This window comes from Eulemur rufifrons, chromosome 3 (assembly GCF_041146395.1).
Source record: "Eulemur rufifrons isolate Redbay chromosome 3, OSU_ERuf_1, whole genome shotgun sequence".
NCBI lineage: Eukaryota > Metazoa > Chordata > Mammalia > Primates > Lemuridae > Eulemur > Eulemur rufifrons.
This window is the reverse complement of record NC_090985.1, coordinates 6,482,003-6,509,517: the sequence shown is the minus strand read 5'-3', so window position 1 is coordinate 6,509,517 and position 27,515 is coordinate 6,482,003. Positions and strand designations below refer to the sequence as shown.

The 27,515-nt window shown below is 39.9% G+C and overlaps 1 protein-coding gene across 3 annotated transcripts in view; it reads left to right on the top strand.

Moving 5' to 3' along the window:
- FANCI (FA complementation group I) overlaps positions 1–27,330 on the top strand; it is a 69,799-nt gene extending 42,469 nt beyond the window's left edge. For 2 of the 3 annotated variants that reach the window (XM_069466625.1, XM_069466624.1), the window contains exons 19-38: positions 2,117–2,185; positions 4,020–4,121; positions 5,911–6,087; positions 6,171–6,292; positions 7,219–7,383; positions 7,985–8,164; positions 10,681–10,847; positions 11,181–11,260; positions 12,122–12,238; positions 16,723–16,774; positions 18,000–18,127; positions 18,226–18,294; positions 18,477–18,570; positions 18,858–19,045; positions 20,126–20,179; positions 20,260–20,319; positions 23,945–24,019; positions 25,806–25,901; positions 26,191–26,298; positions 27,245–27,330. In XM_069466625.1, coding sequence (XP_069322726.1) covers positions 2,117–2,185; positions 4,020–4,121; positions 5,911–6,087; positions 6,171–6,292; positions 7,219–7,383; positions 7,985–8,164; positions 10,681–10,847; positions 11,181–11,260; positions 12,122–12,238; positions 16,723–16,774; positions 18,000–18,127; positions 18,226–18,294; positions 18,477–18,570; positions 18,858–19,045; positions 20,126–20,179; positions 20,260–20,319; positions 23,945–24,019; positions 25,806–25,901; positions 26,191–26,298; positions 27,245–27,325 — 2,184 coding nt within the window. In that variant the 3' untranslated portion in view covers positions 27,326–27,330. The remainder of the gene's footprint in view (positions 1–2,116; positions 2,186–4,019; positions 4,122–5,910; positions 6,088–6,170; positions 6,293–7,218; positions 7,384–7,984; positions 8,165–10,680; positions 10,848–11,180; positions 11,261–12,121; positions 12,239–16,722; positions 16,775–17,999; positions 18,128–18,225; positions 18,295–18,476; positions 18,571–18,857; positions 19,046–20,125; positions 20,180–20,259; positions 20,320–23,944; positions 24,020–25,805; positions 25,902–26,190; positions 26,299–27,244) is intronic. The other variant, XM_069466626.1, reaches the window with a different exon arrangement.
- The last annotated feature ends 185 nt before the right edge of the window (positions 27,331–27,515 follow it).

Sequence of the window (27,515 nt, the reverse complement as noted above, 5' to 3'; positions counted from 1 at the left end):
TTAGAAGCTGGCCTTCTAAGGATAAGCAGTCTCAGACCTCATGTGTTAACTACTCTACAATCATCCATATGCAAAAAAAGAAAGAAAGAATCTTGACCCTTATTTAGCTCTAAATTAAAAAAAATTAACATGAAATGGATTATAGACCTAACCCTATTAATCCTAATAGCTGTTCATTTATTCATCAAAGACTTAGTACATTATTGGTTTATAAAATCACTTTATGTGTTGATATAAACACCTTTTGTCATATTGGGTACAAGTATATGCCAGATTGCCATTTGTGTTTTTTATTATTGTGATCAACTTAGACCTACAAAAATAATAATTTTTGGTATAATTCTTTTCCTTTGATACATTTGTTATTTTTATGTGTAGAGAGCCTATATCCTTCCAGTGAATATTCACTAACAGTTTCTTCTTGTTTTTTTATGCTTTTAGTTTTTTCCTCTTTTTTCTTTCTTTTTTTCCCTTTTTTTTTTTTTTTTTTTGAGACAGAGTCTCACTCTGTTGCCCAGGCTAGAATGAGTGCCGTGGCGTCAGCCTAGCTCACAGCAACCTCAAACTCCTGGGCTCAAGCAATCCTCCTGTCTCAGCCTCCCGAGTAGCTGGGACTACAGGCATGCACCACCATGCCCGGCTAATTTTTTTTTTCTATATATATTTTTAGCTGTCCATATAATTTCTTTCTATTTTTAGTAGAGATGGGGTCTCGCTCTTGCTCAGGCTGGTCTCGAACTCCTGAGCTCAAACGATCCGCCCACCTCGGCCTCCCAGAGTGCTAGGATTACAGGCGTGAGCCACCGCGCCCGGCCTTTTTTTTTTTTTTTTTTTTTTTTTTTTTTTTCCCTGGAGATAGAGTCTCACTCTGTTGCCCAGGCTAGAGTGCTGTAGCATCAGCCTACCTCACAGCAACCTCAAACTCCTGGGCTCAAGCCATCCTCCTGCCCTAGCCTCCTGAGTAGCTGGGACTACAGGTGCACTCCATGATGCCCAGCTAATTTTTCTATTTTTAGTAGAGACAGAGTTGCTCAGGCTGGTGTTAAACTTCTGAGCTCAAGGGGTCCTCCTGCCTTAGCCTCAGAGTATTTGGATTACAGGCTTGAGCCACTGTGCCTGGCCCTCTTTTTTCTTTTTAAAAATTTTTTTAATTTAATTTTAAAATTTTTGATTTTTATTATTTTAAGCCAGTTAAATTTAGCAGTGGGGGGTTTTATACCAACTTAAGTGACACTAATGTTACTAAGTTCTGATAACCCATTGCCATTAGACCAGCCTATGCTTTTGTTTTTTATGTTTAGCAACTTAATTCACTTGGAACTTGTTTTAATATTATATATAAAGAACTAATTTTTTCCCCAGATTAACCAGTTGTTCAGACATTATTGCTTCCTTTATATGTACTAAATCTATTTCTGTTCATATGATGTTTCTTTATTTCACCTGTAGATTTTTATGCCAAGACAAAGTGTCTTTTTATTATCATTATACATTTTTAAAATATTTTAATACCTGTTAGGACTCATCTTTGTTTCTTTAAACAATTTTTTTTTGTCAATTTTCATTTGTTTTTTTCCCCACAGATGAACTGTACAAACTCTTTTCCAGGTTCCAGAAAGAAAGTTCCCCCAGGATTTTAATCTGAGCAATTTTTAACTAAGACTTGGAAATTTGGGGTGGGAAAAAATATCATGGTGATCCACATCAGGGTGTTTTAGGACCAGGAGGAATTTTTGAATCACTGGAAACTAAGTGGGAAGAATGTTCTAAAAGGAAAGGCTGCTAATAAAGGATGAAATAAAAGAAAAGAAGCCTAGGACATCCCTGACTAAAGAGGCAAAGTACTCCAAAGCCAGAGTGACCCATTGCTTAAATATTGTGAGGATTATGGTCAGATTGTTGATTCAGTTCTCTGTGACTGGAGATCTCTTTTTAGCTTAGGCAAATAATCTAAACTTTCTAAATTGTTTCTCTCTTGATAGCTAATGCAGTCTTCATCTTTATCAAAAAGCCAAGAATAAGATAAAGAAAAATAGTGTTATTTTAAAGTTATATTCGTCCAAATCACAGTATCTTTGTTAAAGAGCTTATTTCTTTTCTATTTGATTCCTCTTAGGGGTTCTATGATGTTCTTCGAAGGAACTCTCAGCTGGCTAATTCAATTATGCAGACTCTGCTCTCACAGGTAAAATACGTGTTTGTGGATATATGGATAATGAGGCACTGAGAAGCAATTGAAGTTTTCCAGACCTTTCAAAATATAAAAATAATTCTCAACTATTACTAGTACACTGGAACATTGTGAATATGCCGGGGGTATGTGACACTGTTCTGGGTGGTTTTATTTTGGTCACTACTTATGTACCTGCCATATTGCCATCATCTAACAGTCATCCCTGTGAGTTAACAGTCATTCTAAGTCAGAAGGACATTTTGAAAAACCATTTGTATAAGGTTCTGATCAGTTATGTTTTATTTCTGAAAGTAAAAAGAGATCTGGAGCAAATATAGCAAAATATTATCTCTTAAATCTGGGTGACATACATGGGTGTCTGTTAGGTTACTGTCTGTACTTTTCAGTTTGAAAAATGTTTTTAAATTGTAAAATATTTCAAAGGACCATCAAGAAGAGAAGAATTCAGATGGAGATTATCTGTCTTTTACTCTCAATATTTATTCATTAAGCATTGATTTGAGTCTTTTTTGGTTACAGCTTTATTGAGATATAATTCACATACCATATAATTTTTATTGTTCTCTACCAAGAGGGTTCCTCTAGACCCTGGTCCATCATTTTGTTAGAAATGGAAGCTCTTTCTCTCTCTCTCTCAGTGCCATTGCTTTGTGATGATTCTGCTGAAGAAGTTCCATTTGAAATTAACGTCTCAGATATGTAGGAATTTTTAGAAGGTCATATATTATCCATCAAAAGCTTGTCTTGGGTCATCCACTGGGCCTTGGGCCTGATCCTATATAAAATTTATATCCTATTAGCTATATTGTATCTTTCAAACTAATGATCAACCCATCTATATTCACACGTTTAATAAGAATAGAAAATTATCTTTGAAGGCATAGAGCAGTGCTTCTGACTCAGGTTAATATAGGCAGACCAGTAAAATTCTGCAGAATCCAAAAGTAAAAATGAGAAAAATAGTAGCTACATTTTTCTTCAGCTCTACTATATCCCAAGTAGTTTGAAGCACCTTACATGTATTGTCATGTTTAATCCTTATACAGTGTTTATATTAATAATATCCTCATTTTTCAGATGAGGAACCAAGGTAAGGATACCTTTGTAAAAATCAAGAATAAGTGGGCCGGGCGCGGTGGCTCACGCCTGTAATCCTAGCTCTCTGGGAGGCCGAGGTGGGCGGATCGTTTGAGCTCAGGAGTTCGAGACCAGCCTGAGCAAGAGCGAGACCCCATCTCTACTAAAAATAGAAAGAATTATATGGACAGCTAAAAATATATATAGAAAAAAAAATTAGCCGGGCATGGTGGTGCATGCCTGTAGTCCCAGCTACTCGGGAGGCTGAGACAGGAGGATCGCTTGAGCCCAGGAGTTTGAGGTTGCTGTGAGCTAGGCTGACGCCACGGCACTCACTCTAGCCCGGGCAACAGAGTGAGACTCTGTCTCAAAAAAAAAAAAAAAAAAGAAAAAAAGAATAAGTGGTGGTACTGGGATTTTGGATTCAGCCAGTGTTATTCTAGATCTTATATTCTTAATCACCAAGCTCTACTGAAAATTGCTGATTGCTTGTACAATTTAGGATAGGTGTGAAGGGAGTATGATAGAAGTGGAATAGAAAAAAATGATACTAATAAGCACAATGCCCAAAACAAGTACAAAGGATGTAGGTGAGCCAAAGCAATAAGAATTTTGCTGTCTTATTCTTTGGAGAGTTGGGGAATGTATCTTAGAAGACATTAGACATTAAAGGTGCCTTAGTTTGACAAGTTTAAAAGGTGAAAAGCATTTATGAGCCATGATGTCTTTTTTCCCTTATGATACACAGTTAAAACAATTCTATGAGCCAAAACCTGATCTGCTGCCGCCTCTGAAATTAGAAGCTTGTATTCTGACCCAAGGAGATCATATCTCTCTACAAGAACCACTGGTGAGACTTTTATTCCTCATTTAACCATTATTTTTATTGTTAAGGATAGGGTTGATCTTCACAAAGAGATACCTTTTCCTGTGAAACTCTTCCTGGTTCTTCCAATGAATAGTTATTCTTAAATCTTTCCTGTTTATCATTTCTGAACCATTATCACCATGGATCTATTGATAAGATATCTCCATGTTAGCACTTTACTAAATCAAGGCATCTACCACTCCCTCGAGGAGATCTTATCTCCCTTTTATGGATCTTTGATTACATGCAATAAATAAATATACTTTAGAATGGGGTAAGGAATAGTCTAATAGGGAGGCTGAGGTTGAGGATCACTTGAGCCCAGGAGGTCAAGACCAGCCCAGGCAATATAGCGAGACCTCATCTCTTAAAAAAAAAAAAAAAAGAATGTGGGGAGGGATATTACCTAGGAGCAGATGAACCCAGAGTATCTCCTTCATTCGTCTGGAGGAAGTACATGATTTAGGCTGAGTTAGAATTGGCAGTCTGTTAAACCTTCAGAGGAACTAGGACAGGTTGATAATTCTTAGCTAGCCTCAGAAAGACAGGGAAGAGAGGATAAAAATTTAACTCCCCAACACAAGTGACCTAACAACTCGTGGTAGGGAGGAGGAGGTCTTTCAGTTGTCATATATTGCCTTCATTTGTGTGCCTTCTATGCCATGAAATGTCCTCAGCCTAGATCTAAGAGTCTGTGTTGGTCTCCAGAAAATTCCTTCAATATAAACCCCTACCTTTAGAATAGTGTCTAGGACTGGAACTAGAGAGGATTTAACTTCACAACCTGGATCCAGAGGTGTTTGTATCAGACCAAAGATAGCACATGTGATGTTGCATTTTTAGGTGTCAGTCACTTTTTTTTTTTTTTTTTTTGAGACAGTCTCATTCTGTTCCCCGGGCTAGAGTGCTGTGGCATCAGCCTACCTCACAGCAACCTCAAACTCCTGGGCTCAGGTGATCCTTCTGCCTCAACCTCCCAAGTAGCTGGGACTACAGGCATGTGCCACCATGCCCGGCTAATTTTTTGTATATATTTTAGTTGTTTGACTAATTTCTTTCTATTTTTAGTAGAGATGGGGTCTTGCTCTTGCTCAGGCTGGTCTCGAACTCCTGACCTCGAGCGATCCACCTGCCTCGGCCTCCCTGAGTGCTAGGATTACAGGCGTGAGCCACCTCGCCTGGCCAGTGTCAGTCACTTTTGAGGCCAATTCCTTTGGGAAAAATTGAGAAAACAATACCTCTGTTAACTTTTTTCCAGATTTGTTAATTCAGATGGACTTAATTTGTAATGCTTACAAGTAAGCAGTAAAGTAATAACTTACTTTATTTAGCCTTATGGATAAGAATTGTTTGCTGGTTATGACAAGCTTCATAGGTTATCTTTAACACTCAAGAATGTTTAGGCCGGGCGCAGTGGCTCATGCCTGTAATCCTAGCACTCTGGGAGGCCGAGGCGGGTGGATCTTTTGAGCTCAGGAGTTCAAGACCAGCCTGAGCAAGAGCGAGACCCCGTCTCTACTAAAAAATAAAAGGAAATTATCTGGACAACTAAAAATATATATAGAAAAAATTAGCCGGGCATGGTAGCGCATGCCTGTGGTCCCAGCTACTTGGGAGGCTCAGGCAGAAGGATTGCTTAAGCCCAGGAGTTTGAGGTTGCTGTAAGGTAGGCTGATACCACGGCACTCCAGCCCGGGCAACAGAGCAAGACTCTGTCTCAAAAAAAAAAAAAAAAAAAAAAAAAGTTTAATTTACTTATTTTCTCCTACAGGATTATCTGCTGTGTTGTATTCAGCATTGTTTGGCCTGGTATAAGAGTAGAGTGGTGCCCCTACAGCAAGGAGAGGAGGAAGAAGAAGAAGAAGAGGCATTCTACCAAGACCTAGATGATATGTTGGAATCTATTACTAGTAGAATGATTAAGAGTGAGCTAGAAGACTTTGAACTGGTAATTGCTAAGTCCTCAACTGTACTGAATAATGGAGTTTTTTAGTATTAATAGCTTATTAATTTTTATCTTGTATCTTTTAGGATAAATCAGCAGATTTTTCTCAGAGCACTAGTATTGGCATAAAAAATAATATCTGTGCTTTTCTTGTGATGGGAATTTGTGAAGTTCTAATAGAATATAATTTCTCCATAAGTAATTTCAGGTAAGTTATCGCTGTGACTCCACTTATAATTTGGCAAACACTCCATTTCATATATATATATATATATTTTATAACACAATATATATATTCTTACAACACTATTTATTTATTTATTTATTTATATTTAACTCTAGCAATATGCCAGGCAGGAAGTAGACCACAGACTGATACTATCTCTTAAATGGACATCTAGCCTAAGACCAAAGTATGTTCTTTCCACCAGAGAACACTAAAACATATGCTTATCAGGGTTAAGAATATCTCTCTCTAAGCAGGCTTTCATTTATTCAAACTTCCCCAGACCCCGAACTCAAGCACTGATTTTAATATAGAAATTTCATCAGTGGTAGTATTGGACTTTCATGCTCTGCGATGACCAGTATAAATAAGAGAGGAAAAAAATTAACCCAGATAGATTGGTGGGACCTGGTGCTATATTAACAAAGGTCCATTTATTTATTTATTTATTTATTTTGAGACAGAGTCTCACTCTTGCCCAGGCTAGAGTGCTGTGGCGTCAGTCTCGCTCACAGCAACCTCAAACTCCTGGGCTCAAGCAATCCTTCTGCCTCAGCCTCCCAAGTAACTGGGACTACAGGCGTGTACCACCATGCCCAGCTAATTTTTTCTATATATATTTTTAGTTGGCCCGCTAATTTCTTTCTATTTTTAGTAGAGACAGGGTCTCGCTCTTGCTCAGGCTGGTCTCGAACTCCTGACCTCGAGCAATCCACCCGCCTCGGCCTCCCAGAGTGCTAGGATTACAGGCGTGAGCCACTGCACCCAGCCAAGGTCCATTCATTTATAATGTTATATCTAAAATATGACATTTTAAGAAGCATTGTGATTTCCTTATTACTGTTTATAAAAGTAAACCACGATGTTCTAATGTTTGTCCTTGGTGGTCTCTTTTTCCTGTTATACAGTAAGAATAAGTTTGAGGAGGTTCTCAGCTTATTTATGTGTTACAAGAAACTCTCTGACATCCTTAATGAAAAAGCTGGTAAAGGCAAAACTAAAATGGCGAACAAAACAAATGATAGTTTTTTGTCCATGAAATTTGTGTCTGATCTTCTCACTGCTCTTTTCAGGTAAGGTTCTGCTAGAGTGCTTAAAGATAGCCACTCAACGATATGCTTAAATGCCTACCCAGGTTCACCTGTTTTACCTAGTTTGAATTCCTAGTTCTTACTGTATGACAGTAAGAAATAAGTCAGGAGGTTTTAATTTTCTTGAAATGAAAGCAGACAATTCTAGGTAGGCACTTTAAAGAGATACTTTGAATTATTAAAGGAAAAATAAACAACGGACTAATGAATGAAAAGATAGGGATGAATTCCAGCGGGTGTTGTAAGAAAATCTACATAAGTAGCTCGAACAAAATAACAGATAAACAGGGGAAAAAAGAAAAAAACTGAATTAAAAAAACAAAAGTACAACAAAAATATTAAAGAAAGACTAAGACTTGGCATTTAAATTTTATCAAAGTAAAGGATTGGGGAAGGGGGAGAAAATGAGGAAACACTAAGAATAATGATTGTGAAGGGGCAGCTATGGCAGTGACTTTGTCATGGGCTACCTGGAGACTCTGCCTTTAGAACTTGCTGGGTGCTGCTGTTCTGAACAGTCCCTAGAAGACTTAATTCCAGATCCCAAAAGCAGTAGAGGAATCTCTTTTTTTTCTCTCTCTAGGGACAGTACCCAAAGCCACGAAGAGAGCCTTTCTGTTCTCAGGTCCAGCAATGAGTTTATGCGCTACGCAGTGAATGTAGCTCTGCAGAAGGTGCAGCAGCTAAAGGAAACAGGGCACGTTAGTGGCCCTGACGGCCAAAACCTAGAAAAGATCTTTCACAACCTCTGTGACATAACTCGGTAAGCCACTCACACACTCAGAGCAAATTGGGGTTGGGGATGAAGAGTTTGAGGGTGGGCATGTTTTAAGAGTAAAAGTGCAGTCCAGTTACTGAACCAATATTGGGTCTTTTTGCCAGTCCTTTTTTTTTTTTAAGAGATAGGAACTTGCTGTGTTGCCTGGGCTGGGCTCATCAGGGCTTCTGATCCTGCTTTGATGCGGATGGTTAGTCACATATAAAATGTTATTCTATTATCAGGAAGAAAGAGGAATATTACCTAATGATTAAATCATACATTAAGCAGACATGACAATTCTGTGTGTGTACTTGACAACAGAAATTCAAAATACTTGAAGCAAAAACTGATAGAACTGAAGGAAAAATAGATAAATCCTTCATTATTAATCAATCCTTTCTTGGTATTCAATAAAACTAGTAGATAGAAAACCAGGAAGGAGTAGAGACGTAAACAACATAGTCATCCAGCATGACTTCACTGATGTTTCTAGAACACACAGCAACAGTTTTATCATTAGGTGGGATTTTTCCCAGGAATGCAAGATTGGCCCAAAATTTGTACATCAACCAGTATAATTCCCACTAGTATTCAACATGGTACTGGAAATCCTAGCCAGTGCAGTAAGGCATGAAAGGAAACAAAGGGCATACAGTTTGAGAAGGAAGAAATAACACCATCTTTATTCACAGATAATATAATTATCTATGTAAAAAATTCCAAAGAATAAAAAAAGCTACAAGGTTTATTGTCAGTAAGTTTAACAAGGTTATAGGATACAAGGTCAGCATAAAAAAAATTGTACTTTAATTTGCGTACTAGCAGTGAACAATTGGAAACTGAAATTTAAAAAACAGCACCATTTATAATAGCACCACAAAACACGAACTGCTTAGTGATAAATCTAACAAATGGGCAAAATTTGTATGATAAGAACTATAAAACATTAATGAGAGAAGCCATAGAGACCCAAGTAAATGGAAAGATAGAGTGTATGGATGGAAGATTCAGTATTGTCAAGATGTGCATTATTCCTAAATTGATCTATAGATTCACTTCAACACAATCTCAATGAAAATACTATCAAGCTTTATCATAAGAATTGACAAGATGATGCTGAAATTTATGTGGAAAAATAAAGGACCTAGAATAACCAAAACAAGTTTGAAATACAAGAACAAAGAGGATGCACTACCTCATTTCAAGTTTTATATAGGTGCTATATTTAAGATAGGGTAGTAATGGGAGAATCAACAGAATAGATAGTCTGGAAATAGACTCACACAAATATAGCCATTTGATTTTTGACAGATGTGCCAAGTAATTCAATGACAAAAGTCTTTTCAACAAATGGTTTTGGAACAATTGAATGTCCATATGCAAAAAAAAAAAAAAAATTATCCTTTATACCATATTCAAAAATTAACTTGAAATGGACCAGAGATTTAAATATAAAACCAAAATTTTAAAACTTCTAGATGAAAACAGAGAAAAATCTTGTGGCCTTATTTTAGGCAAAGATTTCTTATATATAACTCCAGAAGTACAATATCTATAAAGTAAAAATTTTTTAACTCTGCTTTGCTCTCCAAAAAATGCTTTGGAGTGTTTTCTGATTAGAGAAAATATTTGCAAAACACATGTCTGATGAAGGATTGGTAACCAGAGTAGATAAAGAACTCTCAAACTTACTATAATAAGAAAGCAATTGAATTTAAAAATGTATAGATGGCAAATAAGCACACAAAAAGGTGGTTAGCATAGTTAGTCATTAGATAAATGCAAATTAAAACCATAATGAGATATCACTAAACACTTATTATAATGCCTAAAATTAAAAAGACTGATCATAGCTGACCATATCAAAGTGCTGTCATTAATATGATGTGAAGAAATTTGAACTCTTATACAATGTTGGTGGGAATGTAAAATGGTATAACCACTCTGCAACAGTTTGACAATTTCTTAAAAAGTTAAGCACACACCTACTATATGATCTGCCCATTGCCACTCTTAGGTGTTTATCCAAAAGAAATGAAAGCATCTGTTCATATAAATGCCTGTACACAAACATTTATAGTAGCTTTATTTGTAATAGCAAAATCTGGAAACAACCCAAATGCCCATCAGCTGGTGAATGGAAAGACTGGTATATCCATACAGTGGAAGACTGCTCAGCAATAAATTGGAACAAATGACTGATATATACAACAAAACTAGACTCAAAATGCTATACACTAAATGATACCATTTTTACATGACATTTTGTGAAAAGTAAAGCCACAGAGACAGAAATCAGATCAGTAGTTGCTTGGAAATGGGAAGAGAGAATCGACAACCAATGAGCATGAGGGAACTTTTAGGGTGATGGAAATACCTTCACTGTAGGAACATTACACAACTGTGTAAGTTTTTAAAATTTTTTAGAACTCTTCACCTATAGGATCTGAAGTTTACTGTGTTTGATTGTATCTCAATGAACCTATCTTTAAAAATAAAATCACTTTCCCTCACTTCAGGGTCTTGCTATGGAGATATACTTCAATTCCTACTTCAGTGGAAGAGTCGGGAAAGAAAGAAAAAGGAAAGAGCATCTCACTGCTGTGTTTGGAGGGTTTACAGAAGATATTCAGTGCTGTGCAACAGTTTTATCAGCCCAAGATTCAGCAGTTTCTCAGGGCTCTGGGTAGGCATTTCAGTATCAATAAATTGGCTTGGTCTGGGTTTCTCCTTAACTAAACCCCTTGATTCTATTTGTTAACCTACCACAAGATACCTGAGGGCAATCCTAATGTTGCTAGGGAGTGACATCTAGTGGATTCAGAATTGGTATTTACCAGATTACATTTAACCACAAATAGTGACAGGAAAATGGAATATATTATTAAGAAATTACAAAATTTAAGAGGTACATTTAAATCTTTCTTCACATTTTTAGCTTTCTAAAACTTTAGCTATTAAAAGGCCAAAAAAGCATGAATCTATACCAAAGAAGATAAGAATTCTTTTCCATTCCTAGATGTCACAGATAATGAAGACAGAGAAGATGCAGCTGTCAGTGTCACTCAAAGAGCAGCATTCCAGATCCGGCAGTTTCAGGTGAGAAGCCTTGGGAAGCTGCTCTATTGGCCTAGGAACTTTGCAAAGGAACTGGTAGCAGGGGCAGCTGGTAAGGCTGGTCAGACAGTGAGCAAGTAGGACAGGAATTTTTTCTGAGTCATCCAAGCAACAGAATATAGTTCTCAGAATGGAAGGTAATGCATTTACAACAATCCTAGTGAGAGTGTAAGCTTAGCCCCCCCAGCCTGCAGAGCTCATTACCTCCAAGAATCACTGAGTTGATATAAAGAAGTAGCCAAGAGCCCTTAAAGGTATAGAGTCTATGTTTTTCTTTTTGAGTCTGTGGTATAATTTGGCTTGGTTTGTCAGATTGCATAAAGACCGGACAGTGAAGCCTGTTAGTTTCTAACCAACAATTGTCACGATACCAGGATGTTCTATCACAGATGATTTCTTTATTTAACAAATAATTTTAAAGTTTCTACTGTGTTCCAGGAATTGTACTAGGTGCTGAGGATTCAGCAGGGAACAAAAGAAACAAAAAATTCTTATCCTTACGAGCTTTAATATAGTAGGAGAGTGACAAATAATAAAATATATAGTATTTCAGGTAATAGGGAAGGTGAGTAGAGAATGCTGGGTTTGGTGCCTCCTCTAAGCCTGAGGTCAATGGATGGGCTCCAGGGTGTTGTGAGCCACCAGAAATTGGGTGCACAGTTGACTTTTAATGTACATTTGGGCAGGGGGTGGAGGAGGAAAAGTCAGTTTTCAAGATAATTCTCTTGGAATTTTGGTAGTTTTGAATTTTTTATCCAAGTCTTAGAAATCTCTGACTAGTTGTCTCTTCTCCCTAATAGGAGCATGTCTGCTAATGTTTCTGTGTATATTTTCCTTTCTCAGAGGTCCTTGTTGAATTTACTTAGCAGCCAAGAGGAAGATTTTAATAGCAAAGAAGCCTTCTTACTAGTCACTGTTCTTACCAGTTTGTCCAAGCTACTGGAGCCCTCCTCTCCTCAGGTACTAGTACTAGTACTATTACTCATTCAGTCCCATTTAGCATCTCTTAGAAGGCAAGGATTATTGCATTGTAAAAGTGTATCTAAATGTCCTCTTGAATTCTAGCTTATTTTAAATTGTGCACTTGAGTTAATATAAGACCTATAAGATACATCGTTTCCTACATAGTGTTTCTGCTGTGACATACTCACATGCTGCCATACAGGCCAAGAACATACTGCTTTTGTTTGTTTGGCCACTGTCAAGGGTAAGCTGTAAACCCCACAGAAAAAATCTTATGTTTATCTTTGGTGCCTTCAACCTTCTTAACCTGTGTTCTTTCTCACTCTTGGTGTTTCCCCTTCTTTTCTAAGATGAAAGTTTATTAATTATGAAGAAGGTACCTGACATTTCAGCAGTCGGCTTTCTCAATACAGTTACCCGGTACAGGGAAACTCAACAAAAGATGATTAAGTCAGAAAGTGTGACTATAGTCCCAAAGTAGAGACAGCTCTGTAGAGATAGGTTGTATGTATATACACACTTAGATGTAGAATTGTGCACCCACATGGGCATTCATACACACAGAAGAATAAGAGGCCACATTTTCCTTCTGAATGCTGAATGAATCTATTCCGTTCAGGAGCCTGGGGCTGTGTGCTTCTACTATAGCTACTTCCTGAGCTTAAGGAAGACAAATTGAAGCCCTGGGGTACATAGCTCCTTATGTGAGCCGTTTCCTCAGGGAAGACTGTGGCCTTAGAGTATTATGATGTTTGAGCTCTGGGAAACGGACCTGATTTTCTTCTTGTGCTAGTTCAGGTTAGCTCAAAGAAAGTTCTTTTTTTTCCCCCCCTCCAAATGATTATCTGTAAGTGGTAGAATTACAGATTATGTTTATTCTTCTTTATCTGCATTTAAAAAATTTATCTACAGTACATATCCATTATTTTTATAATCAAGGGAATAAAAATCAACAAAAGCCTATAAAAATCTGTAAGTGCCTCCACAGCCCCCCAACCCCAGGTTCTCTGAGTCTTAAACCCAGACTCAAACATAAACTATTCTTAATATGGCTCTCTAAATGGGTCTTGGGGCCCTTAAGAATTTTGAGCCTACTGGGCTTTCAATAATGAATAAAAATAAATCTCAGAATTAAAATCAAGCACCATGTAACGATGTAGAATGTCATCTATATTCTGATAAGATACAAATTTTGACAAAGTTTTAAGGGGTGGTGTTTTGCATTGGGCTAGACGACTTAATCCAGACCTACCTACCTAACCAGCCAATAGGTGGCAATCCCTGCCCTCCACCCAACCCAGGCAAACCAGTTCATTAGTCCCTTTATGTTCCTCCCTAGTTCCATCTGCAACTCACCCTTCACTCTAAAACCCTCCCCTGTTTCCAGGCTATCTGATGTGTTGTGGCTGCTAGGAAGTCTGACCTGATTACAGCTAAGCATCAATCTCCCACCTACTCAACACCAGCAAGAATCTCAGGGAGGTTTCATTGTCTATGTAGAACAGAGCTTAAGAAATGAAGAAGTGAGTCATCCTGTGGCCTAGGCTTTTCTCACATTGAGGCCTTAATGTTGCCTTTGAGCTTCTGGGATCTTCCCTAGCTCTGAACACAACTTCTTCCCCTCCTGGCCTATTCTCCAGATGGCTCCATAATTGGCCCTCCTGGAACCTCAGATGTGCAATGATAGCGCACTCCTATTTCTCTGAAGAACTGCTTCTCTTTGCTTCTGGCCTTTAGCTCACTTGTGATGTCAGCTTCCCTAGGCCAGAATACCTGTCACAGATATTAAACTTGGGAGAGAACACCTGTACCTCCAAAAAGACCCATGGCCAGAACAGTTTCCCAAGCCATACCTTATGCCTAGACCCTTCTAGAAAGAAGCTGTTCAGCCCTTGTTTCTCAGCTTCTCCTAGCAGCTAGCTCTCTCCCACCCCCCGGTCACCTAGCATTGTGTTTCTAGCACTATGCAGCTATACCCATCTGTACTTGTTTACAAGTCCCCGGTGGGTTTTAGCCAAACCCCTTACCTTGTCAGTCAAGGCCCCTCCCTGGCTGGCCCCAATTTCCCTTTCTCATCCTCATCTCCCAGCCCTACCTTCCATTTCCTTTTACCTTAGCCAGTCACATTCAACTTACTGGTCTTCTCTGAGCACACTTTGCACCTTGTGCCCCTATGCCTTTTTTCATGCTCTTTCCTCTCTCCAAAATGCTTATCCCCCATTCTGCTGTTGTTCTGCTTCTCTGTGGAAAGTCTGTTCATTTTACAATCACCCTTTCCTTCCTTCTACCATAGAACTTACCAGTCTGACAGTTAGATGAGTGCTTAATTCCCTTTCTTACCAGGGTGGAGGCTAGGTTTTAAACAGCTCTGCATTCCCCAGCACTAACGCAATGTCCCTTTAACTAAACGTTTTCTGTGAATTTCCCCTACCTCCCCCTAAGGACTGGAAGGTCCTGAAGGCAGTTACTTATCCTTCTAGGTCCCCCCACTCCATCTGAGACAAGGCTCACCAACGGACATGAGACAGATCCTGAGATCTCTCCTTAACTCAGGAAACATGCCCAAATTTGTTGGGAAACAGTGATTTCTTTTTCACTCAAAATGATACAGTCATTAGGAGGATCACTCTTCTGTGCTTCATTTCTAAAATGGGAATAGCACTGCATGCCTTACCTACTTCACCAGGACTCTGTCCCTAAATGTGATAATAAAGTAGAACAGCCACAGGAGAGGCACAGGGAGGCATGAGGTCACTGGTACCAGGAATGGTGCATGCGCAGTAGTGAATCTGTGCTCTCAGACGCCAGGCAAGGGCCAGAAGCTCCCTTACTCAGCGTAGCAGTAAGAATGGGGAACTTCTACTCAGCAAGCTAGGGAACAAAGCAGAAGCAGCACAGAAGTTTGCAGAGAGAAAGTCCTTTTTGCTGTTCACTCCATCCCCGTTCCAAACAACTTACCTCCACTTTACTTTCAGCTCCATTCTTTTATACTGCTATTTTTGCTGCAAAGAGGAAAGGACTGGGAAAGGAACAGAGAGAGAGAGAGAATTGGGGCAGGGGGAAGTTTGGGAGAAAATAAACAGATTTGGAAAGGCTACTATTTTTATCACCCACCCCTTTCCCCCTTCAGGCAGTCTCTAAAAATTTTTTTTTTTTTTTTTGAGACAGACTGTCGCTCTGTTGCCCGGGCTAGAGTGAGTGCCATGGCATCACCCTAGCTCACAGCAACCTCAAACTCCTGGGCTTAACCGATCCTACTGCCTCAGCCTCCCGAGTAGCTGGGACCACAGGCATGTGCCACTATGCCCGGCTCATTTTTTCTATATATATTTTTAGTTGACGAGATAATTTCTTTCTATTTTTAGTAGAGACGGGGTCTCGCTCTTGCTCAGGCTGGTCTCGAACTCCTGACCTTGAGTGATCCACCCGCCTCAGCCTCCCAGAGTGCTAGGATTACAGGCATGAGCCACCACGCCCGGCCTCTAAAATTTTTTAAATTTAATTTTGAATGCACAATAAAGTTCTATGATTTGAAAACCAAAGATTATCAAGAGATTTATAGTATTGGTCTCCCCCTATCCATGTCCTCCTCTCCCCAAATAAATAAATTTCTTTAGTTTCTTATGTGTCATTCAAGAGTTTATTCCTGGCCAAGTAAATATGAATATAGATTTTTATTCCTAACCCTGCCCCTCTTCACACAAAAGCTTGTTCTGTATCCCACTTCATTTAACACTATTCTGAAAATCTTTTAATATCAGTTAATAGCTTTCTTAATTTACCTTTTCCCCCCAAACAGATCAAAGCTGGATTATTAGTCATTTGCACTGAAGTATCACTGTGTTTCAGTGTCTTTGTAGCTGAAAGCCTGTTCCAAAGAACTGCTGAAGCAGAAATTTGAGTGTGTGACTGATGGCACAGACCCTGCTATCTCAAGACCTTAAGTCTCCTTCACCTAGCTAGGAAAGTCTATCTGGTTTTTTGCCTTATATTTTTCTTTTTTCCGCTTCCTCTTAAAAGCTAAGTCTACTGTCCTTGTAGCCAGGATCTTCCTTTCCCACACCTCTCCAATAGCCTAAAGTCCTTCAAGATGTCTCAAGTGTGGAGAGCATGGGGGCATGAGAAGGAAAAGAAGAAGCTTTTAGCCCTACACCACCGTGGAAGGGACAAAGGACACTCAGGTGTGAGGACTCAAGACCCAGACCCCAAAACTTTTGGCCCTAATAAGGGCGTAGACATTGAGAATTAAATCATATGCCATATTATGAGAATATTGGATAATTATTGGAAGATTATCCAATATTCTCATAATTTGGGGCTTATTTTTATGCTCTTCATAGTGTATTACCATTTGAGATCTAAGGCCATGTTTTGGCAGGTGATTTGCTTAGACATGGAAAGGTCAAGGACTCATCTGTTCTGACAACACCTAGATTTATCTCTGGCGTGTTTCTTTAATATCTGAATGATTTCTAATTTAGTTTGTGCAGATGTTATCCTGGACATCTAAGATTTTCAAGGAAAACAGCCGGGGTAAGTTTTCCTGCCATCTTTCCTAAAGGCTTTCTATAAAATCATCATTACCAAATAGCATTTAAAAATAAAAGGCATTCCCCTTTACACATTCACCAGAGTGGTCAGAAAGAAAAAGATATGTAATCCAATCCCACGCGTTGGCAAGAACATAGAGCAGCTGGACCTCTCATTCACTGCTGATGGAGGTGTAAATTGGTATAACCACTTTGGAAAACTGTTCATCAATATCTAACTATTAAAGTTAAACATATGTATTTTGTTTTGACCCAGAAATTTCACTCCCACCAGCAATATGTGGAAGGATTCTCATAGCAGCACTATTTTTTTTTTTTTTTTTTTTTTTGAGACAGAGTCTTGCTCTGTTGCCCGGGCTAGAGTGAGTGCCGTGGCGTCAGCCTAGCTCACAGCAACCTCAAACTCCTGGGCTTAAGCAATCCTACTGCCTCAGCCTCCCGAGTAGCTGGGACTACAGGCATGTGCCACCATGCCCGGCTAATTTTTTCTATATATATTTTTAGCTGTCCATATAATTTCTTTCTATTTTTAGTAGAGATGGGGTCTCGCTCTTGCTCAGGCTAGTCTCGAACTCCTGAGCTCAAACGATCCGCCCACCTCGGCCTCCCAGAGTGCTAGGATTACAGGCGTGAGCCACCGCGCCCGGCCAGCAGCACTATTTTAATAAATAAAAAGAAAGCTAAGTGTTCATCAGCAGTAGAATGGATAGAGGAATTGTGATGTAGTCACACAGTGGAATGCTACACAGCAAACGAGAATAAACTATACCTACACACAACATGGAGAGGATCTCACAAACATCATGTGGAACAAAAGAAGCCAGACACAAGAAAGTACTCACTGTATGATTCCATTTAGATAAAGTTCAAAATCAGGCAAAACTAATCTGTAATGTTAGAAGTTAAGACAGCAATTTCCTTCATGGGGCAAGTAAGGTAGGAGGGGGTCTCTGGGGTGCTGGTAATGTACTTGATCTGGATGCTGGTTACACAGTGGTGACTAATGATGGGAATGTCTGCCTTTGGGCACATTGATAAAGGGGTGCCATTTAGGGAGAGCTGCTCAGTTGAAGTATGTGCAGCACTGAGATATTGTGCCTGGGACATGACGAGCTACGGGTTCTGGTTAGCCATTCCAGATATATATATCTGAAGGACCTGACTGGGTTATAACTTACCTTTTAATTTGCTTTCCTTCCTACTCCTAGAGGATGCCTTGTTTTGCAAGAGCTTGATGAACTTGCTCTTCAGCCTGCATGTTTTGTATAAGAGTCCTGTCACTCTGCTGCGTGACTTGTCCCAGGATATCCATGGGCATCTAGGAGACATAGACCGGGTACTGTAGCAAGCCTTCAATATAATACCCTGTGTGGGGATACAGGTCAAAGGAACAACCTTACTGTCATTAGGTCTCACCTCTCTTTCCCTCCCCAGGATGTAGAAGTGGAGAAAACAAATCACTTTGCAATGGTGAATTTGAGAACAGCTGCTCCTACTGTTTGTGTAAGTATTGATCTTGAGCCATGGGAAATAGGTTTTATTATTCCTTCCATTCTACTCCATATAAAGAGTAAATTATAGTGGCTTGTGTCCTGAGGCCTGTAACCCTACTATAGTGGCCATGGTTATTATGTTACCCCAGCAGCTGTGTGTAGTGAACCACACCAGGCATTCTTTTCTTTCAGTTACTTGTTCTGAGTCAGGCTGAGAAGGTCCTAGAAGAAGTGGATTGGCTAATCACCAAGCTTAAGGGACAAGTGAGCCAAGAAACTCTATCAGGTAAAATGAGTTCAAGTGGGGTTCCAGGAATTGTGACATGAGCAAAGTCAACCAAAATCCAAATTGGACTACTGCATAAAAGTGGAGCCCCTGAGCTAAATTCCTTGTTTGTTTCTTGAGCTAGGTTTCTGATGTGATGAAAGAAGTAGAAAGTAATATGGCTTATGACAGCTTGATTATTGGTTCACTGCATAATATAATGAATACTTGATTTCTAAATCTCCTTTACTCTTAACTAGAAAATAAGACTGATCCTATTTGATTGTGCCAATTTCATGTCCCTTCAGAAGAGGCCTCTTCTCAGGCAACCGCATCAAGTCATCCTGCTGAGAAAGCCATCATCATGCAACTGGGAACTTTGCTTACATTTTTCCATGAGCTGGTACAGACAGCTCTGCCATCAGGCAGCTGTGTGGACACCTTGTTAAAGGACCTGTGCAAAATGTACACCATCCTTACAGCACTTGTCAGATATGTGAGTATCTGAAAGACAATCAGGTTCACCCCCACCATTCTATCCTAGCTAGCTAGGAGATTAGGCCAGGGCAGCAGCCCCCTGTTGCAGAATGCCCCTTAACAAAGTTCTTATCTATCTGTGCAAGTCATGGTTTCAGTTTAGTTTGGTCAGTAGGAGGCAGGCATCTCTACAGACACGGGGAGGGGGGGGTAGTTAATGGCATAGTTGTAATCTCCTTTTGGAGGCCCTTATTTCCTAGACATGTATGTGGTACTCAATTGAAAATAAATGCCTCTTTCAAATGCCTTCTAAGGTTTAATCTAAACTATAGCTATAGAATTAACTTTGAGCCCATACTGCACAAAAAATTACACCATTTCTAACCAGTCTGGACTCTAAAGAGGTGTTTATTCCTTCATTGCTTTAACAAGTAGGTGTCATAATACCTTATAGGTCAGGTACTAGGGTCGGGAGGAAAATTATTTTTTTTAAATGCAAGGCATACTCTGCCCTTGAGTTTAAGTTAATGTTTCTTAGTATCTGTCAATAAGAAACTCTTTTCTTGTACTTGAAATATTTTGGTACTTAACAGATTCAGAGGGTAAGAGGAACTAGGTAGCTATTAATAGTTCTGATTCTAGCAGTGATCCATATTAAATACTTAGGCATAGGTAACCCAAGAAAGATGTAGACCACCCCACAGTGCACCAAAACAGCAGTGTGGCTGTCTCTGAGAGTGTATAGCTCTGGCTATGATTGTGGCTACGAAGCTGCTGTAGTGGAAATACCAAGGTCTTCTTTTCTTTATTGGCATTTTAAAGGGAAAAACAGCAGTCATTGGTTTCTTAGATGCAGGAACTATCAGCCTGAAGGATTTTTAAGGCAGTGAGCTGAGCAAGTCAGAAACAAACCCTTCATTGCCTATTGCCTAAGAACTTTGGAGGAGGTTAAAAAGGAAGCTTTGTGTCTTGGCTCCTCTATGAATTTTTCTTTTCCCTCTCCAGTCAGAATGATGAGTCATACTCCATAAGCTCACTGCAAGAGTCCCCTGTAGTTTCTTAGGATGGTCTGCTAAATCTAGGAATCTTTTGTCATTAGTATCTCCAGGTGTGTCGGAGCTCTGGTGGAATTCCAAAAAATATGGAAAAGCTGGTGAGTTGAGAATGCCTTTCCTAGGAATGGGGGAAGCATTTTACTGCTAGTTACATCGGTTTCCTTCTCCTTCGCTGCAGGTGAAGCTGTCTGGTTCTCATCTCACCCCCTTGTGTTATTCTTTCATTTCTTACGTACAGGTAAGTGATTCAGAGGCAATACCAAAATAGATCTTCAAAAAGGGTTTCTTACATGCCCAGGGGATTGCTTGGCCATCTAAGCTGAGAGTATATAAAGTTTCTTCTCCACTTACCTCCAGTCAGAGGTGCCTATCAGAGATCAAGCCAAGGCTTGAGGGCTTTGCCGCAAGATCTTCATTCATACAAAGAAAACCATTTTATTTAATTTGGAGAGAGAAAGCATTTGATACGCTTGTGGTTGGAGCAGGGAAGGAACTAGCACGCTTGGCCTCAATAACTTAGTTTATTTCTGGGTGACTGAAAGTCCATGCCATTCAGCATCCTTCGAGAAAGTGAGTTAAGGAGCAGCAAGCACATGAAGAAGGGCTGAGATCAGATGGCAAAGGATTGTAAGTGAGAGCACTTTCAAGGAGGTGGAGAGAATATGGGCTTTTTAAGTGTCATCTGGTGCTAAATACCATCAGATTCTTATAGTACTTAAATCTCCTTTACTGTTTGCTTAAACCAGGGTTTTTAAACCTCACCACTACTGACATATTGGCCCTGATATTTCCTTGTGGGGCCTATTCTGTGCATTTTAGGATGTTTAGCAGCATCCCTGGCCTGTACCAGATGCCAGTAGCAGTCCCCCTAGTTGTGACAACCAAAAATGTCTCCAGAAATTGCCAAATGTCCTTAAGGGCAAAATCACCCCCAATTGAGAACCACTGGCTTAAACACATGAAGCGATGGGAGACCTACTGTCTCCTAAGGCCCTTTTGTCACTGCAATAAACGTATCGTAGGGGTGTTATTGATCTCTCAGCCAAGATTCTAGAAACTATTATGTAAGCAATGGATCGTGACCACTTTGATAGTGATGCTTCACTTGTTTTCTGCCTCTGCATCCTTCTACAAGCACAACATCCTTCTGCTGGTAACTTGCCTCATTATGTATATTAAGGGTGCCTCCCCCCCCTTGAGAATCAGTGATGAGGTGGCCCATCATCTGGGTTTAGCTGAAGGGGTTCTAAGTGGGTTGACAGTTGAGGCTCTCTGTCACATTGCCTTTGTACCAGTTTTATGATTTGGGTCAGAAATGCATCATCCATTTTCTGTGTCGAGCCAGACACAGTCTGTAGCTTACTCTCATCAAACTATTACTTATGGTCCTCTCCCTTTATCTCACCCAAATGCTTGTAAGCATGCCTTCTCAAACCTCATGCTCATAAATTTTCATGTGTGTGCCAATCTGTCAAATCTGTTGTCTATATATAGGATATATCCCTCCATTCCCAAATTTGGGTTTTGAGTTTCCTATCTCCAAGTCTTAATGATGCCTATAAGGCCACATTTCACAAAATACGTAGATGGAGACAGTCCTCAAAAAAAGGGGAGAGAGAATTCAGTGAGAAATACTCATACCATATTTCTTGTCTTAGAGATTCATGGTGTCCATTAGCATATTAAAGGTGCTGAGAGTTCCAAGAGTATGTTCAACACTAGTTTCCAAACGTATTCAAGAACATTTGTTCTTTTAATAACAAACATTACTATTTGGCAAAATAGTGTTCCATAGAGTATAGTTTAGGAAACGGTGCTATTAGACCAATGGTCCCCAACCTTTTTGGCACCAGGGACCAGTTTCATGGAGGACAATTTTTCCATGGACGGAATGGGGGGCGGTGGAGCTCTGCAACCTGGTCCCTAACAGGCCACGGTACCAGTCCACGCTTGTTATGACTCACAACTCACTTTGTTCATTTTATTAGAACATCTAACATTTAGAGACCCTTACCTTGTGCCTGGTGTGCTCTTTTTATGCATTACCTCATTTATCCTCACTGCACTTTGTGGTCAGTAGTTATCCCCGTATAAGTTATGAGAAAAGGTTAGAGGTTAATTGAAATGTCCAAGAACAGACAGCTAGCAGAGCTGAGACTTGAACCCACCTAGTTTGACTCCACAGTAGGGATCAGCAAACTTTTTTTGTAAAGGGCCAGATAATAAATCTTCTAGGCTTTGAGGCCGTACAGTCTCTGTCACATCTGCTCAGCTCTGCTGTTGTAATAAAAGCAGCCATAGACAGACAATATGCAAATAAATGAGCATGGCTGTGTTCCAGAGAAAGTGTATTCTCAAAAACAGGCAGTGATCCAGATTTATTTGCCAACCCCTGCTACCTGAAATCATACTTGATATTTGTTGACATGTAAAATGTTGGATGGTTTCAGCTTTTTGTTTGTGATCCCATTCTCAAACATTTCCTTCTGTGAATCACCAGGCACCTTTTAAACTGCTGGGTTTTTTTTTTTTTTGCCACATTACACAACAACCAGTTTTATTTATTCCCTGGTCATTTTCTCCCTTCCCTGTCCATATGACTTCAGGCCTTACTGACAAGTCAGCTAATCTTTAGGCAAACATTTTTCTGTCTTTGTGAGATGTATTTAACGAGCGCCTCTGGGCAAGAACCCATGGTTCCATTACCTCCAGCTCTTACCTAGAAATGGGGATTGCATTTGCTACATCTTTCAGAGCTATTCTTATACCCCTTCTTTTTTCTCCTACCACCTTAAATCTCAATGGCAAGAAAGCAGCAAAAACCATTACTCCAGAACCGTTAGCATCCTACTCAGAACTGTACACCTTTAAAAGATGCTTCTCTTCTGGCTCTAATCTTAGTCCTACCTGAATCAGTTGGAATGGGCAGTGGACAGGGTCCCATCTTAGATACAACCTCAGGGAAGATAGCTCCCTTCCTATTTGGTCACGTGAGGTGGACCTGTGGCTGCTTCCCTGCCCCTCCCTTAATAGAGCTTCACCAGCTGCCACCCTCTACCTTGCCTTCCAGGGCCAAAAACAGATTTCCTCATGGCAGCCCTTCTGGAATCTCTACTATTCATTGTTTTCCAGAACTTGGCATGTGGAACAAGCCGCCCGTTTCTCTCATGGTTCCAGTACTATAGCTTCTCTGCATTTTAAGGTCTCTTTTTTATTTTCTTACTTATCCCCATGGAGCATGGTATGTTCCTTTCCTAGAAGGTATAGAACCCCCATTTGAGGTAAAAGCTTCCTGTGTCTCATGGATCTCACACTTGGGTGGTTTTTCTCCCCAGTCTCTCAACTCAGGTATTGATTCTCTTTGGCCTTACCAGAATCCTGTTCTTCTTGGTTCTTTTTTATTTATTAGTTCTTCTCTCTTCAAGAGATCTTTATTACGCAATTATATACAACACAAGAAAGTGTTCCTATGAACCTTGAAAACCTTTCTCAAACATGATAACTGTATTGCACATAAGACATATCTGGTAAATGCCTGTTAAGTGAGTAGACTGAAGGACCCTGCAGCAACCTCCTCAGCTTTCCTTCCTTTATAGAACCTTTTTAGGCAGCTGGCTGAAATAGAAATGCACATTCCTGCTACCACTATGACAGTCCCCATCTTACCGATCTCACCAGCCCTTTGGCTGGCCCAGTACAGTAATGGTTAGTCCTGCCCTCAACCTCCATGCATTAGCTCCAAGAGCAACTAAAAACCAAAAATATCTGCAGATTAGAAAGTATCACATAATTTTTCCCACCTTCCAGCATCTATTGCACAGATAATTCAGACTCAGTCCCCATACCCTATTGTATTTCTTTAGAATAAGAAGAGTCAGGGCCTGAAATACACCGGAGAGAAGAAAAAGGAGAAAACTGCTGCTGTTGCTACAGCCATGGTAAGCTGCTGACACCGATCATTAAAATACAGTTGCTGGTGAACCTTGAAAACATTACCGTAAGTAAAAGAAGCCATTCACAAAAAGACTACATGTTGTATGATTCTATTTGTGTAAAATGTCCAGAATAGGCAAATCTAAAAAGGCAAAGTAGATTAGTGGTTGCCTAGAGCTAGGTGTGTTAGACAGATGGAGAGACTGGGATGACAGCTAAAAAGGGTATGCAATTTCTTTTGGCATGATGAAAATGTTATAAAATTGATTGTGGTAATGTGCAATTCTGAATATACTAAAAAAAAACCCCACTCAATTATACACTGTGAGTGAGTTGTGTAATATGTGAATTATATCTCAATAAAGCTGTTACCACAAAGTGTGTGGACATATATGTATGTCTACTTCTTACAGATTTTATGATTAGATGGATCATCTTATTTTTCCCTGAACCAAAACATAGTTTATTCAGGAAACACCAGAAAATCTTGAGCTGAAATAGAAATAGTGAAATAGCATAGGGTGTACCCATTGGAAAGAAACTTTTTAGGAAGAGCTGGTGAATGCAAAAGGTGCTCCCTAAAGGACCTGTAAGAGTTAGTGAGGGTACAGGAAAATGAGTACTTAGTACATTGCTGATAAAGACAAAAATTAGTGAAATCTCTCAAGGGGACAGTTTGTTATTAACTACTGAATGCTGGGAGGTATACACACACACACTCTGCTTTAACAATTTCACTTTTAGGATATAAAGGCCTGTGTACAGGATGGGCCTAGCAACATTCACTGTTTGCTTAGACACAAAGTCTTACTCTGTCACCTAATTCAAGCTCACTGCAACCTTGAATTCCTGGGCTTGAGGAATCCTCCCACCTCAGAAGTAGCCTCTTGAGCAGCCTACAGGCATATGCCACCATACCCAGCTAACTTTTTTTTAAGAGACTTTGGGGGGGGGGGGCGGGGCTCGCTACATTGCCCAGGCTAGCCTCAAACTCCTGGCCTCAGGTGATCTCCTGCCTTGGCCTTCTGAAGTGCTAGGATTACAGGCATGAGCCACCACACCCAGTCATGTTTGTAGAAGTGAAATATTAGAAACTAAGATATCCATTAACAGAGGATTGCCTAAATAGATTGTAGTACATTTATACTGAAGGATACTGTGCAGACATGAAAAAAAATACCGATCTAAATATTCAGCTATATATAGTTATTTCCAAGGTACTGTTAACAAAAAGATAACAATGTGAACAGTGTCCTCATTTGTGCATTTAAAAAATATGTACAAGCACGTGTATATACATAAAAAAATTTGGATCTATAAGTTATAATTCAAATTGGGTGGGTGGATAGGGGGAAGATGTATAACCCCAGCAGTGAAAATTCATGTGCAGACTAGGAAAAGGAAATAGAGCTAGTGCCAGAGTAGACTCTTTGTTTTAAAAGTCAGAGAAACAGCTACATTTCTGTAAATATTCCTGCCCTCCTCAGCCAGTCTCCAGATAACACACTTAGGAGTTACAAATGGGAACAATGAGTGCAATAAAGTTTATTGGCATTTGAGTCCCTTCAGATTGAACTGCCAAAAAATCTCAGATTACTGCTATGTAAGTAAAATTGCATTTGATTGGGAGACTAGTTTTCCCACAAAGCCACACACAGTTCTGCTACTGACAGCTTCAGAGGAAAACTTTAAAAACCATTGAACTTACTGCTGGATAAAGATAGGAAAGAAAGAAAACAAAACAAACCACTGAACCTGAAATTTAAGTCATCTTTTTTTCTTTGCCCTTAGGCCAGAGTTCTTCGAGAAACCAAGCCAATCCCTAACCTCATCTTTGCCATTGAACAGTATGAAAAATTTCTCATCCACCTTTCTAAGAAGTCCAAGGTAAGCATACTCTGTTATGTTACCATTTCCACTTCCCCTAGTAAGGGGATCTGGCAAACTGAAGCAGTGCAACTGCAGTGGGGAAAAAAATTAAACTATGATCCATTTCCGTTTCTTTGCTATTTCTGATCTGATGGCCTGAATCCAAGCACGTAAGGAAAACAGGTCAAGTGGGTGTATGCTTAAAGTAGGAACTGAAGGGTTTGTCAGAGGTACACTAAAAATGGTTTAAGCCATCCTGGCAAGATCTGAGTAGGAAAACGCTGCTGTGCTTATAATCCGGTCACAGGTAAACCTGATGCAGCACATAAAGCTCAGCACCTCACGAGACTTCAAGATCAAAGGAAACATCCTGGACATGGTGCTTCGAGAGGATGGGGAGGATGAAAATGAAGAGGTCAGTGCCTGCTTCTGTCTGGAGCACAGGAAGCTGGTTGCTAGTCTGGGCACAGCCACAGATTAGTGAAGGGCAACATCCAACAGCCCGGGAAAGGGGTAAAAGGTGGTCAGGCGAAGATGCAAGCTAAGGACCCTCAAGAGGACTGTAAAACTTTGCACCACGCAAAATCCTATGAAGTTGCCCAGACATGTATAAGTTTTTGTTAGACACTTCCAGAAAGAGTGTGGTAATGAAAGAATGTTTTTGCTCTGGGTCCTTCCCTGTTACCTTTTAAACCATTGGACGATGACCAGCTATAGCAGTCCGGCTCAGAAACCAGTTTACTTTTTATATCATGCCCTCAGCCAAAGCAGGACCACTCTCACTAGTTGGGTAAGGCTCCCTTCAGTTCATGCCAGTTACAGTACCATACCCCCATCCCTGCAGCATCCTTGAAGCAGGGCTCACTGTTTCCTTACCTTGGGTACCTAAAAACGTTACCATCTTAGGTTTGTCTAAAAGTAACAAATCAGCCCACTCCCATTTCAAAAGTGGAAGTTTACATAAAATGCCCTGGATTTCTTGCTTCTCAAAACTTTTCAACCTATCTTCTCTAGATCATCATACTCTAGGCCCTGATGCACCTGGCCCATCCATTCCCTTCACCTACGTGGCATTTAAGTTCAGAAGGGTTATGTAGCATTTTGATACCTATTGCTCCTGCTCGATCCTCTTGTCCCACGAGTCTCCTCAGTGGAACAGAACTCCTAAGGGAAGGAGTTGGCACTACCTTACTCTACTTTGGAGGCCTCCCCTCAACATAATTACCTCCCACGAGTGAGAAAGGGGGAAAAACATGACTAATACAGGCTTTGGTGAGAAGATAAAGGGTTTTGTGTTTTTTTATTTCCACTGCCTCAGCGCAGGTTTATCATGTTAGAGCATTACTTCTCTCCCCTTCTAGGACACTGCATCACAGCATGGGGGACAGAACAAAGAACCAGCCAAGAAGAAAAGGAAAACACAACTGAAATGCCTGAGTTAATGTGAACTTTGGGGCTTCTGCTTTCTTTTTACCCAACAAGCAACAATGCCCCTTGTCCTATGCCTACACCAATGTTGGCATCTTGGTTCTGAGCCCATTGAATTCAACTGCACCTTCAGTTAGAAGGAATCTTCTCGGCAGGTCCTGCTACTGAAAAATGGCTGGCCTTTTACAAAAAGCACAGCTGAAA